Below are 17,196 nucleotides of genomic sequence, written 5' to 3'. Positions count from 1 at the left end.
GGGTAGGTCTATTTTTAATTTTTTGAGGAACCTCCACACTGTTTTCCAGAGTGTCTGGGGCCCTAATCAAGAAAAGGCATTCACAACCATAAAAACAATGGGGTGGCCTTGCAGGTTCTAATCCAGGAATTTGGACCTTGGCAGAAACCAGTGGCATACCTTTCAAAACAGATTGACTCAGTTGCGGCAGGATGGCCACCTTGTTTTAGGGTTCCGGCAGCCACCACACTTTTAATCAAGGAAGCAGACAAACTCAGGTTGGGGCAAAATCTAAATGTTAAAGTTCCCCATTCAGTTATTAATTACCCTGATGGATGCCAGGGGGCAACACTGGTTAGTTAACTCATGCTCGGATGACACAATACCAGGGACTACTATGTGAAAACCCATGAGTAAAATTAGAAGACATAAAAACCCTAAATCCTACCACTTTCTTGCCCACTGTGGCAGGGCCCCAAGCGCATGATTGCCTAGAGGTACTTGATGAGGTCTATTCTAGCTGACCCAATCTATCAGACAGTCCCTTACAAATCCTGAACTCATCCTGTTTACAGACAGCAGAAGCTTCATCTCTGATTTTGAGGTCATAGAGGCAAAGCCCCTTCCACAAGGTTGGTCAGCCCCAAGAGCAGAACTGTGGGCCCTAATGAGAGCACTAGAACTCAGTAAAGACAAACAGGCCAACGTATATACTGACTTGCACTATGCCTTCACCACTCTACATATACATGGGGCTCTATACAAGGAAAGAGGAGTTTTGACTGCAGGAGAAAAAGAAAAAATTGGGAAGAAATCCTAAAACTATTGAGGGCAGCCTGGGAACAAGGGAGATAGCAGTCATCCACTGCAAAGGACACCAACAAGAAAAAGACTCAGTGTCGGAAGATAACCAACAGGCAGATGCCGCAGCTAAACAAACAGCGGGAGAACAAACAACACCCTCAAAAATCATGGTGGTCCTAGAACTGCCAACTTCCCCAAGGTACACAATCCAAGAAACAAAATGGGTACAACAGGAAAAAGGAAGCCAGACCAAAAAAGGATGGTGCATACTTCCAGACCAAATGGTCCATATACTGGAGCAACTAGCCCACCAGGTGGGTCTCCAACAGCATGAGCTAGCTCATCCACGTAGGAAAAACTGCCCTTGAAACCTTATTGAACTGATACTGTGTAATTGCTTGGCTCCCGTCCCTCTGTGCCTCAGTCTCTCAAGGTGCCTCCTCTGCACTCAAAATAACACCAAATAAGGCCCTACTGAGCCCATGGGAATCCAACACTGGTCAGGCACCCTTCGAAGATTTGGAGGTAGATACTGAAATAAGACCCAGTGGAGTATACAAATTTCTTCTGGTATTTCTTTGGATGGCGAAGAACCCTAGCTATCGCGTTCCTCCCTTTGATGTCCCTGTCCAGCAGAAAGGAACCAGAACGGTCTTTGCCCCTCTTCCCATGGCAGCAAGGGGTTCCCCAGCCCCCACAAACTGAATTTCTCTAAGAGTGCTACAGCAGCTTAAGAATCAAGAGGGGGGAGTGAGAAGGAAAGCCGACAAGAGCACATAAAGAAGGCTAGCCAGATGTCCGTGGCCGGATACCCCCCCTTGCATGCTTTTGGTTTCTGTAATCTTGCTTGCCTCTTGCATCAGCCAACTGCCCACATAGCACAATCGATAGTGCCCCTCCCCCACCCCCTGTTTTTCCTTGAGCCCCCTGCATTCCTGCCCACCCGTGCAGCTGATAGAAAGTTTCCAAGTACCCAGAAGCTAGCCAGGCATAAAAGAAGGCCAGTGCCAGGGCTCAGGGCTCAACCCTTGAAGGTGACTACATTGGGCTGGCATCAGTGCGAAATAAACAGTCTTTTCTGATTCTCCCGAGTGTATGTCACTTGTCTCTTTCTGTGTGCTGATTATTTGCTGTAACACTGTAGTTGACAGTTCTTCCTATAACCAATGTTCAGGGTTTGAGTACCCCTTGTAGCCTCCCCTTCTGTCCTCTGTATTCAACTCTAGTGGGCTTTCCCTTTATTAATTTTCACATTTCTTCCTTTTGGTCAAGATCCTTCTCCAAAGTCATCGCTGATCAAGAGTCAGGTTTTTTGGGGTGCCTGGGTGGCTCAGTTGGTTAAACATCTGACTTCAACTCAGGTCATGATCTCACAGTTCGTGGGTTCAAGGTCCATGTCGGGCTCTGTGCTGACAGCTCAGAGCTTTGAGCCTGCTTTTGGATTCTGTGTCTCCTCCTCTCTCTGCCCCTCCCCTGCTCACACTTTGTCTCTCTCTCTCAAGAATAAATAAACGTTTAAAAATTTTTAAAAAGGGGCGCCTGGGTGGCTCAGTTGGTTGGGCGTCCGACTTCAGCTCAGGTCATGATCTCACCATCCATGAGTCTGAGCTCCGCATCGGGCTCTGTGCTGACAGCTCGGGGCCTGGAGCCTGCTTCGGATTCTGTGTCTCCCTCTCTCTCCACCCCTCCCCCATTCACGCTCTGTCTCTCTATCAAAAAATGAATAAACGTTAAAAAAAATTAAAAAGAGGTTTTCTTAATTCGCTGGCCTTTTGACCCTTAGTGCCAGGAAAGATCTTTCCTGGGTGATGTCACACTCTGGAGGGGAATTATATAGATTGGAAACCTATTGAGGTCAAATTTGAGTGACAGGGAGGGGTAGTAGGGAGCATTCTCAGGCAATTACCGTCTGTAGTCCATACTTATCAAGATTGTAAGCACTGGAGATAATCTTATTGGGTACATTGTTTTCACAAAGATTTGATAGGCAGTAAGTACAGAATCAAAATGACAATGCCAAATTGTGTGATGGTTCTAAACCAGGATACTCGATCTGAAAGTAGGCAACCAGAAATATTTATTGGCACTTGTTCCAACATAGGGGAGAAGAGTTCCCCATATGGAGGCAAACCCAGAGACATATATACCTCCTGAAAGTCCCTACTCAAAGTGGTTATGAAAGCAGAATGGTGATTACTGCAAGAGCACATGAAAGAATTAACCTAATGCATTTGGGGAGATACAGTGCAGGTGTAAACGTGAAACAATAGCTGGTGGCAAAACAGCAAAACTTTAAAGACCTTTAAAAAGTATTATTATCTCAGAAGAACTGTTGGAACCAAATGTGTTATTAATAATACAGTCAAGTTGAAAATTCAGAAGCCATGAATTTTGGACAAGAATCCAGAGTCAGTTAATAGTCCCGATGAAAAAGAGTTTCTTTTGTGAATCCTGAATCTTCTAACAGGCCTGGTCCAGACATTTTGGGAAAACTGTCACATCGGATGTTGTCTACTTCAATTCCAGGAAATCTTTCTGATCATATGGTATGCAAGTCCAGTCAGGGTTTGATGCTTCCTTTAGATGTATCACATGAATCCAAGAGTCCATTCCCTCAGGTTTGGCAGCTCAAGGGTTGGCTAATACTCTCTGATAGGGGTCCTTTCCAGCAAGGTTGAAGAGAGTCTTTCTGGAGCTGTTTTTTTCCAGTAGATGAAATCTCCAAGCTGCAAGGTGTGATGCTTAAGTTTCTCATCTCCTGGGAGTGAGTGCACTGTGAAAAGATTGCTGTACCAAAGCATGGTTAGTTTTAATAGAAACAGACTTTACGATATTGAAGTATATCTCCTTTTGTCAACTGTGGATCAAAAGAATCATGAGCCAAGTGCATTGGATGTTCTGTGACTATCTGAAAGGGTGAAAGTCTCTGAGTTCCCCAGGGAGTGAGTCTGAACTTTAGAAGGAACAAAGGCAGTGGTTTAGGCCAAGGTATTTAAAGGATTTCTACAAATTTTTCCAGTTGAGTCTTAATAGTGCCATTAGTGTGTCTCACTAAGCTTGAGGATTGATGATGGTATGCACAATAAAAGTGGTGTAAAACTGACCACACAACACAGACTTGTTGAAGTACCTAAATGATAAAATGGGTTCCCTAATCGCTCTGAAGTTCAACAGGGGTTCCCCAGGTAGGGATAATTTTTTTCTAACAGAATTTTGGCCAGAGAAGAGTCAGTGGCCAGTCTACAAAGGAAAATTTTAGTCCAGTGAGAAAACATACAAACCATGACTAAAACATATTTATAGCCATGAGATGGGGAAGCTGTATGAAATCCATTTGTGAAAATTGAATGGCCTGTGAAGTAATTTAAAGTGTTCGAGAGCCATGCAAACAGGTTTCCCTGCATTGTGTTTTAGACAGGTGAGACAAGTGAGGGTAGGCACTTTTTGTGACCTTATTGGTATATCCCCACCAATATTGGTTCATTAACACTACTATTTCATTAGTAGACCAATGATTTCATGTGTGCACAGTGGTAAGTAGTGGAAACTTTAGGATTTCTGGTAAGGCCAGGTTGCTAATTGGTCCAGGCCAGAGTTTTCTCTTTTTATCAAACCAAGAATTATTAGATTTCCAATTGTTTTCCTTTTCTGGGGCCCACTGTTGGATATCTTTGGTCAGTTTTTCAAAATTATCATTTAAGAGAACGTCCCTTTGGACCATGACAGAGGTTTGACTATTGGTTTCCTTGAGAGCAGCATTTTTGGCAGAAATGTCAGCAAGGTGGCTTCCTTTGGCCTCCAGGGAGTCAAGTTTAGAATGCCCAGGACCTTAATAGAGAAGCCAACAAAAGTATGGCATCTAATAAATTTCAGACATAGGAACCATTTTTAATTTTATCCCTATTGGAGGTAAGTCAACCTTGTTTCCATAACCTTCCAAAGTCATTAGCTACTCTGATGGCATATGGGCTATTGGTATAAATATTTGCAGTTCTACCCTTGGCTAAGGTACAAGCTCGAGTAAGGGTGTATAACAGCCTGTCGGGCCAAAGTAACCAGAGGTAAAGGTGCTAACTCAGTGACTTTGAGGAAGTTGCAATAACAATACCCGGCATACTTACCATTTTCATCCTTTAAATAAGAACCATCAGGAAACCATGAAAAGTCTGTATTGGTTAGGGGAGTTTCCTATAAATTGTCACACGGAGTCAGAAGATGATCTGTCAGCATTCAGCAATCGTGAGGGGTCTTGTCAGTGAAGGAGGGGAGAATAGCAAGATTAAAGTTACTACAGTGAGAAAATTCTATACAGAGCAGTCACAGGAGGATTTCATAGGAGATGAGATGACTAAAAAGTGTTGAGTGTAATGAAAATTAAGGAGGGCTTCTTGTGCATGGGGCACAAAGATGGTTAAAGGGGAATCCCTATTCCTTCAGTGGCTTTAACCAAAAGGCAGTGGCAGGAATGGCTCTGAGGCAAGGAAGATAGCCCTGTGCTACAGGGTCTACTTGTTAGCTATAATACCCTTTGAGTTGGTGAAGGTCTCCATGTTTTAGGGTGAATAAGGGTATTCCCTTCACTCTCATACACAAAATGGAAAAAGGGAAGTTGATAATAGGATGTCTGAAGGCAGGGGCTTTATTACACTTTTCTTTAAAGTCCCCAAAACTTGTCTTCCCAATCTTTCCAAATAAGAGGATCAAATTTGTCATTTTTTAGTAAAGCATATAGAGAGTGAGTCATAAGAAGAGTTTGGGGTCCAATTTCAACAGCAACCAGCCTGTCCAAGAAAGTCTCATAATTGGTGCTTTGTTTTAGGTTTGGGGAAGTTCAGGGTGCCCTGAAGACCTCCTGGATCCAAATGTAGTCCTTAATTTCAGGATCAGGTGTCCTAAGTATCAAACCTGGGTTTGAGCAAACTAAGGTTTGTGAAAAGTAAGAATGACTGTCTGTGTAACCCTGGAGCATAACTGTCTAGGTGTATTACCATTCTTCCCAAGTGGAAGCAAAAATATCTTTATCAACTAGAATACTAAAAAAATGCACTGCAAAGCTGAATAACAGTAAAAACTTTGCTTTCAGTGGGAATAGATGTGAACAGCATATGGGGGTTAGGAAAAACAGGGTGCTGAGGAATAACAGTGTTATTTATTGCTCAGAGGTCCTGAACAAACCTGTATGCTTGGACATTGGGTTTTCTCACAGGTAAACTAAGAGTATTGCAGGGAACTAGTGCAAGGGATAATAAGGCACTGAACCTTGTAATCTTACAGACTTGATGCCTTGGAAGACTGTAGGGTATTGATTAATTCTGGGGAAAGGTTTTGAGAGATCTGTTTGAATCTTGATGGGAGGTGCAATGTAGATTCTACCAACACCAGTTGAAGATTTTGCCCATAAAGAGGATGGTAGCTGATCCACTAGGGATGAGTGATCATTGTCCCCAGACTCAGCTATAGTGCCATCAGAAATGGAGCAAATTAAAGATGTCAAAGGGTCATTTAATTTGATTGGCTATTTTGGTTACTACTCCAACAAATTTTAGAATTATTTCCCCCTTTTGGGAGAAAGAAATTCCAGCATAATATTTTTCTAAGAAATCTCAGCCCAATAAATGAATAGGGGCAGAGGAAATAAGAAAAGGGTCGGTAGCTCTAAAGCACCTAAACAAAAGGAAATAGGTTCAGAGACAAGAACCTGTTGAGGTTTATTAAAGACCCCCACTGTTTGAACTGCTTTAGTACCTGGAGGCAGGGGCTGTTTCATGGCAGTGGAGTTAACCATTGAGAGTATAGCTCCAACATCAATAAGGGTAGAGAGATCCATTCCTAATCTGGAGAGTGGTTTCTCCAAGTTGATTAAGAGGGAGGATTGGAAAAAGCCCCATTGAGCCTTGGAGCCCCACCGAGAATTAGGAGGACATTGGAAAGTCTGGCTAAAGGCGTGAAGGCACCTGGAGCCCTTCAGTTTGTAACAGTCTTTTTTCCAGTATGTATGGTGTAAGAAAGTGTTCCAGCTTCATTTTTTTTGCATGTAGCTCTCCAGCACCACTTATTGAAGACACTGTCTTTTTCCCATTGCATATTCTTGCCTCTTTTGTCAAAGATTAATTGACCATAAAATCATGGACTTGTTTCTGGGCTTTCTATCCTATTCCATTGATCTGTGTGTCTATTTTTTTTGTGTCAGTGCCACACTGTTTTGATTATTACAGCTTTGCAATATAACTTGAAATCTGGAACTGTGATACCTGCAGCTTTTGACAATCCATTTTCTTAATGGTGTCCTTCAATAAGCAGAAGATTAAAATTTAGATAAAGTCTAATTTGTCATTTTTTTCTCTTTTATGGGTATTGTTTTTGTTTCTTACCTGAAATTTTATCTACCCCAGTTGTAACAATATTCTCATATGCTTCCTTTAGAAACTTTGCCTTTTCCACATATCTCTATGTTATATCTCAAATCAATTTTTGTATATAGTATAAGGTAGAAGTCAAGGTTGTTTAGTTTATTTTTCCATATGGTATTCCAGAACAATTTGGAAAGATTTCTCTTTCGTCATTCAATTGCTTTGGCACCTTTATGGTTCCATTTCTGGACTTTCTATTCTCTTCATTTTATCTGTTCTTATGCCCAAACCACACTGAATTCAGAACCACTTTATAGTAAGTCTAGTTAGTGTATGTACTCCAACTTTATTCTTTTTCAAGAATATTTTGGCTGTTATAAGTCCTTTGCCTTTGTGTAAAGATTTTGAATTTGGTTTTCCAATAGGAAAATAAATGTTTGCTGGGATTGACAGGAAATGCAATGTATGTAAAGATCAACTCGGGAGAACTAACATTTTTAAAGTTATCAAGACTTCAAATCCATAAACTTGCTCCTAGTTAGATCTTTCTTTTCTCTAAGCAACATTTTGTAGTCTTCACTGTAGAAATCTTGAGTGTCTTCTGTTAAACTTATTTTATGTAGTTTTTTTAAGAATTTTTATTTATTTTTTAAATTTATATCTAAGTTAGCATGTAGTGCAACAATGATTTCAGAAGCAGATTCCTTGATGCCCCTTACCCATTTAGCCCATCCCCCCTCCCACAACTCCTCCAGTAACCCTGTTTGTTCTCCATATTTAAGAGCCTCTTATGTTTTTGTCCCCCTCCCTGTTTTTATATTATTTTTAAAAATTATCATTTTTTAATGTTTATTTATTTTTGAGAGAGAGATAGACACAGAGTGTGCATGGGAGAGGGGCAGAGAGAGAGGGAGACACAGAATCTGAACCAGGCTCCAGGCCCTAAGCTGTCAGCACAGAGCTGACATGGGACTCGAAGTCATGAACCGCGAGATCATGACCTGAGCCGAAGTTGAATACTTAACCGACTGAACCACCCAGGCGCCCCTTATTTTATGTAGTTTTTAAATGTGATTGTATATGGAAAAATTTAAGCTTCAGCTTCCAGGTGTTTCTAGCTATAACATAGAAATGTAATTTATTTTTGTATATTCACCTTATGATCTGCACCTTTGCTAAATAGTTCTAATTGCTGTTTTATAAATTCCTTAGGATTTTCCATGTTCGTGACACATCACTGGCAGATTATCAATTTTACTTTTTCCTTTCCAACACTTACACATTTCCTTTCTTTTTTAGAGCTTTGTTAAATAGAAGTGGTGGGAGGGCACATCTTATCTTATAGTCCTAATCTTAGAATAAGTGTTCAGTACTGAGTACAATATATGTAGGTTTTTCATAGGAATATTTCCCTTTCTACTCCAAGTGTGCTGAGTTTTTGTTTTATCATGAATGGGTGTATTCTTTGTGCAACTACTAATATGACCTCCTTTATTCTCTTTTTGAAAACATTAATTGATTTTAAAATATCAAAACAATTTACATTCTTGGTATAAGCCCCTCTTGGACATATGTTTTGTTGCTTTCATATGTTGCTGAATTGGATTTGTTAATCTTTTGCTAAGGATTTTTGATTCCATGTTCATGAAAATGGATTAAGGACCTAAATATGAAATATATTGGTCAGTAATTTTTTAACAATTCTTTTACCATATTTTGGTATCAGGTTAGGTAGTATCAATGTTGTGAGGCTGAATGAGTTGGAATACGTGTGTGTGTGTGTGTGTGTGTGTGTGTGTGTGTGTATACACTTAAGATTGTGTGTGTGTGTATGTACACTTTAAATCTATTCTGATATTCTCTACCTTTTCACTGTAGTCTTTACTGCACTTAGATTTAAAGCTACTATTTTGGAATTACACTATTCCAGTTGAAAACTGTTCTGTTCAGGAATTTTTCTTTTTTGCCCTAGGGAAAAAAAATCTTTTAAGAAATGGGATCCTGGTGATCAAAATGATTTGAGAGTACCCTTCGCCCTGACTTCTAGGACCCCAGCTGGTTTTATGTTTAAAAACTGTGGTCCTTTGGGCTCTGGGCTGATGGCTTGGAGCCTGGAGCCTGCTTCTGATTCTGTGTCTCCCTCTCTCTCTGACCTTCCCCCATTCATGCTCTGTCTCTCTCTCTATCTCAAAAATAAATAAACGTTAAAAAAAAAATTAAAAAAAACCAACAAACTGTGGTCTTTCCTTAAGTACCTTTCTAACTAAATGGAATGACTTAACAACAGTAATTAAGAACTTCAATGGCCATTATGGGAAACTTTCTATCTCTCCAAAATTACTTTTCTCATAACTGAATTGGACAGCCATCACTCTAAAATTGTCAAAACTGGGGGTGCCTGGGTAGCTCAGTCAGTTAACCATCTGACTGTTGATTTCAGCTCAGGTCATGATCTCAGAGTACATAGGATTGAGACCCGTGTCAGCTCTATGCTGACAGCATGGAGCCTGCTTAGGATTCTCTCTCTCTCTCTCTCTCTCTCTCTCTCTCTCTCTCCCTCCCTCCCTCCCTCCCTCCCTCCCCCCCCTTTTCCTGCCCCCCCCCCCCCCCCCCGCTGCTCATGCTCTCTTTCTCTTTCAAAAACAAATAAATAAACACTTAAAGAATAAATAAAATTGTCAAAACTGAATGGGGGGGGGGGCGCATGGGTGGCTCAGTCTGTTGAGTGTCCAACTCTTGATTTCAGCTCAGGTCATGATCCCAGGATTGTGGGATTGAGCCCCTCATTGGGATCCACCTGAGTGTGGAACCTGTTTAAGGTTCTCTCTCTTCCCTGACCGCCCCCCCCCCCCCCGCCTCTTGCATGTCTGTGCTCTTTCTATATCTAAAATTAAAATAAATAAAAACTGAATGGGATACCTGTTTTGATTAGTATTTTGAAGCTTCTGAAAGTTATTGGGAATCTAAAATTGCCTCTCTGCAAAATACAGTTTCTAAATGAGGCAAACAAACAATTAAAGAGAGAAACAAAGGCTTCTAAAGCCTCTTTTCTGCCTTCCCCATCTTCTTTGACCCTGAACATGTGGCAGCTGTCCTGTGCTCAGGTTCTACCTCTGGTGCCATTTTTCTTTCACCATCCCCACCTCATCTATTGTTCCCCCATGGTAATCCTTTTGCCAAACTTCCCTTTTCCTCTGAACCTTCCCACCCCCTACTCTCTGGGACCTATTAAAACCTTCCCCTTTATTTATTAAAAAAAAAATTTTTTTTTTAGTTTATTTATTTGGAGAGAGAGCAAGCCTGAGGGTGGGGGGCAACTCTAGGTTAATGTAAGCTTAGGCTGAACTAAGCTATTATATTTGTTAGGTTAGGTGTATTAATTGCATTTTCAACTTGAGATACATTCAACTTAGATGGGTTTATCAGGGCATAACCTACTATAAGTCAAGAAAGGTTTATATATATGTATAGAGAGAGAATGATTAAAACAAATAGGACAAAATGTAAATAAGTGACAAGTCTGGGTAAAGGATAACAAGAACTCTTCTTCCTAGACTTTTTTTTGTTTAAAATTAGGTAAAAATTAAAAGTTACCCGCAAAAACCTCATCAAATTGTTTTTAAACACACACACGCACACCAATGGGTGGATTAAACAGTAAATTAGACACAATTGAAGAAAGAATTAGACAACTGAAAGAAAGATCTGAAGAAATTGCCCAAATTCACTATACAGGCAAGAAATCTAAGAAATAAGAGTTTAGAGATATGGGAAATGGAACTAGAAAGTCTAAAATTACTTCTAGATGAAGTCTATAAAGGAAGAGTGAAGGAAAGTCAATATTTGAAGAGATTATGGTTTAGATTTTTCCAGAACTCTTAAGACATAGATCCATACAAGAGACTACCTTAGGGGTGGGAGGGAGGGCAGGGTGGGTGATGGGTATTGAGGAGGGAACCTTTTGGGATGAGCACTGGGTGTTGTATGGAAACCAATTTGACAGTAAATTTCATATATTAAAAAATAAAAAAAAATAAAAAATAATAATAAAATAAAAAAAAATACATAAATAAACATTAAAAAAAAAAAAAAAAGAGACTACCTTAGAGATAAGACTGTCAATATGACATCTTTTAGGAACCTGTATTTAACTACCTTAAACAGGATTGAAGAATCATAAACAATTAAAGGACTTAAATATTTGAGATTGAAGCTTTAAGTTCAAAATAAATACAGTGAATTAAATCATTATATAACTCTTTTGTGCCCATCACTGCGTCAGGCTTTGGGGATTCAAATATGAACAGATATTGTGTTTGCTAGGAATTTTAATTTTTGAGAAAGATAGTTTAACAAGAATGTTTAACCTACCAGTTACCAGAGAGGTGCTAGTACAGGGAGAAAAGACAAACATAGAAATGGACTATTTCAACATGATAAGCTTAGTGAGAGGAACTGCTATAGTGCTGTAGAGTAGAAAGGTCCTTAATGCAAAGTGGACAGTGTCAGGGAAAACTTAGAGATGATTGTGCTAGAATCTCAGGGGAAGGGTAGACATCAATGTGTCATTAAGTTTTATGCTGTAACATATAATACATACAAAAATATTAAAAGATTACCCACTTTCCATATTTAATTCTGGTAAACCTATTTGGCCCCTTTCAATAGATTTTAAAAGGATTAAACTTATGTCCTTTATATGTACGTATGTGTGGTAATACACACATATGTATATATAAGTTTCTCACAAGCAGAAATAGTAATGAATATTTTATTAATGTTCATTTCTGAGAATACTCATTTAAGAATGAAGTTATGGCGTTTCTCACTTTATTTAGCTCAATAACGATCTCATCTCTATTTATCTTCTGGGATCAATATTCCCGTATATATCCTTTTACTTCTGTAAGAATTCTTTAGCTAATTCACTATTAATCTTTTAATAAGGAAGATGTTGACACACACACACACAAATATGTTGCCCAATAACTGGTTATGGTTTTGACCCGTTATTCATGAAGGATACAGAATTAATCATTTATTTAGGTGCTCTCACATGGTGACCATATTTCTACATGTAATAGAGTAATATTTCCCTCTGCTCACCCATATGTGATAGTGAATTATTGTATCACCACCATGAATGTTGAACACAAAAGAACACAGGCCTGAATGAAAGGAATAATATAAAAAGGATATAGGAGATTCTTCTCCCTTCTTTTCTCATTCTCATATATAGAATAGAAAATAAATCATTTCACATATATCAATTTACACCAAAGGAGTCACATGGGATGTGAATTTGGCCAATGCCTTTCATCAAAAGATTTCTAAGCATCTCATAAACATACTCAATAATCCTTTAAATGCTCTTGCAATATTATCATCACATTATAGTGAGAAGTAAATGGAAGCACTGGCATAGTAAGTGATATTTTTATCTTCCATTCAGAAATTTCCTACTAGTTTACAGGCCAGTATTATTATCAACTTTATGAAGCTTAGTGAGATTATGTGATTTGCCCAAACTTAGGGGAGGAATTTGGCATACCATCAAGGCTCTCTGAGTCTTATCTGCTTTACTAAGTTTATCTCTCTCCCCACACATACAATCTCTCAGTTCTGCTACTCAAAATGATATTTAGTGTTTTAAAGAGAAGCTCAGAGCATGTAATTTTGTGTTTATGAGGTGTCATTCCTGGTTCTTAATTAGAAATCAAATGAAAGTTCATATTTTCTAGAGTAATTTCTTTAATATTGTCACCAGTGTTAGTAATGTATAATGAAACTCTCTGCTTGTTCTTTTCTGACAGAATCAGATAATCCTATTCAGGATACTATCATGGGATAAATTAAATAAAATAGGGGAGGATAGTCTTAGTAATATGACTGATCCTACAAACATAGTTACTTTCTATTTCTCTTCATATGAAATTGCCTGTCAAATGTATTTATCTTTCTTAAATGCTGAAGAGCAAAATGCTGGTAGCAACCAGGATTTTGATCCCAATGAATCTAAACTTAGTATACCTAAAAATGGAGCATAGTAGTTAAATTATGGGCATAGGTATAAATTTGGGTTAGATTGAAAGTAGAGGGGCGCCTGGGTGGCTCAGTCGGTTAAGCGGCCGACTTCGGCTCAGGTCGTGATCTCGCGGTCCGTGAGTTCGAGCCCCGCATCGGGCTCTGTGCTGACAGCTCAGAGCCTGGAGCCTGTTTCAGATTCTGTGTCTCCCTCTCGCTGACCCCCTCCCCTGTTCATGCTCTGTCTCTCTCTGTCTCAAAAATAAATTTAAAAAACATTAAAAAAAATTAAAAAAAAAAAAAAGAAAGTAGAAAGTAACCTGCAGAGGTTATAAGCAGGGGAAGAAACTAGGATACAGTAGATAGGTACCCATTTTAAAAAGTATTTTTAAACTGTGGTAAAATATACATAACAAAATTTACTATTTTTTTACTGTTTTTGTAAAGTTTACTATTTTAAATTATTAAGTGTACAGGTCGGTGGCATTCAGTATATTCACATGTGCAACTATCACTGTCATGTATCCCTAAAACGTTTTCCATCTTGCAAAACTGAAACTTTATACCCATAAAACAGTAACTCCCTATTCACCCTTCCTCCCAACCCCTGGCAACCATGCTCTATTTTCTGTGTTTATGAATTTGACTACTTTAAGCACCTCATTTGAGTGGAATCATATAGTATTTGTCCTTTTGTGATTGACTTATTTCACTTAGTATAAGGTCTTTAAGGTTCATCTATATTGTAGCATATGTCAGAATTTCTTCCTTTTTAAGGCTGCCTAATATTCCATTGTATATCTGTGGTACATTTTGTTTACTCATTCATCTGTTAATGGACACTTGCATTGCTTTCACATTTTGACTATTGGAAATAATGCTGCTATGAACATGCGTGTACAAATACCTGTTTGTGTCTCTGCTTTCAATTCCAGTGGCTATATACCCAGAAGTGGAATTGCTGAATCATATGGCAATTCTACATTTAATTTTTTGAGGGACTGCTAGACTGTTTTCCACAGCAGCATTTTACAGTCCTGCCAGCAGTGCACAAACATTCCAGTTCTCCATACCGTAGCCAACAATTTCTGGGGGGTTTTCTGGGTTTTTGATAGTAGACATCCTAATGGTTGTGAAATGGTATCTCACTGTGGCTCTGATTTGCATTTTCCTAATATTGGGAATGTTAAACATTTTTTCATGTTTATTGGCCAGTTGTATATCTTCCTTGGAGAAATGTCTGTTTGATCATTTGCCTTTTGGGGGGGTGTCCATTTTTTTAAACCAATGTAGTAACCACAAAAGCTGCTTATAACTTGATAGAAGTCCCAGAGATATATCATTTTTAATTGCCAACGAATACTGGTGGCAAGTGAGTAAATACTTTAGGAAAATATTGCTTCCATATATCTAATCAAGTTTTGTATGTTCTTCCTTTATAATATGCTTCAACCATCTCTTCCTCTATGTCGCTATTAACATCATCCTCTTACACCTAACATAATTTCATGCTTACGCTACAGTTGTGGATAAAAGAGCGGTTAAAAAAAAGGGTAAAAGCATGCTTAATTTAATAATATATTTTGTCAGTGGGCCCAATTCTAATAGAATAGTAAAGGTAGATTGTCATAAAATCCTCTGGTAGGTTTGCTGTTCTTTACCTCTTTAACTCCTCCCCTTCAATTCAACAAAGATTTATTATGCACAGGACCTGAGATCTGCGTTTCTTCCCTTCAAGCTGTGTGATAGCGGGCATGTCACACCACCTCTTCCTTATTGGATGAACTGAGTGATTTCTTAGCCTTCTTTTCATGATTCATGCAAATATTACCAGGTGTTGGTTTGGATCCCTGAATTATCTGAAAGCCATATCATCCACAATAAATTATGTTTTTAGAGTTATTATAGAAAATAACAGTCTAACTTTTCTTGTTTGCTTTTATGTATTTCCTTGGGCCTCTTAGATCAACACTAGCAACTAAACTGGAAACCTTTTAAATCCAAACATTAGTTACTTTCTGTAAGAATTAATCATCAGCGTTAAAGCAATAATATTTTGAAAGTTAATATCAGGGTCGGGTTTGTTTCCTTCTAATGAGCAGTATTACACCTTAGTATTTAAAAACAAAGGATAGTTAGCTAAAATTTAAATTAAAAATTAAAAAAAAAACAAAGGATAAAAAATGCTGTTCTGTGTATTTTAAGTTTTGAACTCTACTTCTGAAATTTTATAAAATACTAAAACATCTCACACACCTGAATAGGGTACTACATATTCCAAAACTACACACACACACGCACACACACACACACACACACACACACACTTTTTTGGATCATCTGCCATTTTTATTTGTTCATAGCTCTAGTCTCTTCCTGCTTCATTGAAAATTCACATTAAATTGATTTCAGGTGGATTCTAAAAGATACAAGTAAATTTTAAAAGTGATTTAATCAATTTCAAATAATGTTATGTGCTAAGCTAATGTAGGTATAATAGCAAAATTAAGTGATAGATTAAATTTTTGTATTTAATATTTGCTACTCCATAGTGTTTGTAAATTGTCCATCTCTTCTATTTTTTTCTTGTTCTTGTCACTTGTTTGAAAGTCAATAAAAAAAAAACACCTCAATAGTCACTTATTTAAGAATAGTCATTTTCGGGGCACCTGGGCGGCTCAGTCGGTTAAGCGTACGACTTCAGCTCAGGTCACGATCTCGCGGTCCATGAGTTCGAGCCCTGCGTCGGGCTCTGGGCTGATGGCTCAGAGCCTGGAGCCTGCTTCCGATTCTGTGTCTCCCTCTCTCTCTGCCCCTGCCCCGTTCATGCTCTGTCTCTCTCTGTCGCAAAAATAAATCAATGTTAAAAAAAAAAAAATTAAAAAAAAAAAAGAATAGTCATTTTCTAAGATGTAAGATTTTTGTTTTTTATAATTCAAATTTTATCATACAATCCTTTTTTTTTTGCTTTATGCTCAAATTCTCTAATATTTTAGATAACGTAATTTCTGTTTCTCAGGGTTCAAAGTACTTTTAACGCTGCATTTGTCACTGGGAAAACTGGTTTTAATTTATATTGACCTTTTTCTCCTTTGAGCATTTAGTCTGCATTCAATAAAATGTTGATGACTGCTCTTTAGAAGACAGCTGTACGAAATAAAGTATTATAAATATTCAGCTTTCCTTTCTAAGCATTGTCACCAACAGCTGGGCATCCAGTTTAGCAGAACAGATTTTGCACAGAGAGAGCCTGGCATGTTCCTGAATCAGTTTAGTGAGAGAGACAAAAAATAGTTTCTTATGGATTGGGGACTTATAAAGACATAGAGCATCTGTTCCTCAGTTAAGTCATAGTCTGGTAGCACTGAATCATGTTTAAAGCTAGAATAATGGGCAAAACCTTTTTCACCTTGTTCATACCTTTATTTTAATACCTAGTACATTATTTCTGCAAATAATATACTTTCAACATCTCCATTAAGGGTGTATAAATTATTTTCTCCTTATGTATAATTTCTCAGTAGTGGTATTTTAAAACAAACAGATTAATTTTTACAAAGATTATTTCATAATATGACTTTAATGCTTGAATTGTACAATAGTACATGTGTGTAGAACCATATATAAAAATCCATTTAAATATTTCATTACAATTCCATATTGAAATACGCTATTAAAAAACCCAGTTTCATAGCCATGAAAATTGCTTTGCTTTCATCATATGGTATTCTGCTTTAGTTGGCAAAGTAACTCAGAATCTTTGTTTATATTTATTACTCTTAAATATTTGGCTACTTAAAGCATGTAAATCTAAGATTTCTTTAAATATTCTGTTTGCAGTGTTAAGAGATCACTGAAATTGGATCACCTCTTAGAAGCAAAAGTAAGTATTTACTTGTGAGTTTGTAATTGCATAACAAGAATGTATTTTTAATTTTTTGACAGCAAATTTACCTTAATAAATAGAAAATTTTTCAAAAAAACGTGACATAATTGGGATTGGTACACCATTTTCTATATAAAATATTTTTGGTAAATC

General features: G+C 38.0%; 1 protein-coding gene across 1 annotated transcript in view; it reads left to right on the top strand.

Moving 5' to 3' along the window:
* The window catches only part of LOC122225894 (integrin subunit beta 3 binding protein), a 68,457-nt gene that overhangs the window by 4,123 nt on the left and 47,138 nt on the right, over positions 1-17,196 (top strand). The window contains exon 3 of the mRNA XM_042948609.1: positions 16,998-17,040. Coding sequence (XP_042804543.1) covers positions 16,998-17,040 — 43 coding nt within the window. The remainder of the gene's footprint in view (positions 1-16,997; positions 17,041-17,196) is intronic.

Source organism: Panthera leo, chromosome C1 (assembly GCF_018350215.1).
Source record: "Panthera leo isolate Ple1 chromosome C1, P.leo_Ple1_pat1.1, whole genome shotgun sequence".
Taxonomy (NCBI): Eukaryota; Metazoa; Chordata; class Mammalia; order Carnivora; family Felidae; genus Panthera; species Panthera leo.
Note: the sequence above shows the minus strand (reverse complement) of the source record. Positions and strands in the feature narration are given on the sequence as shown.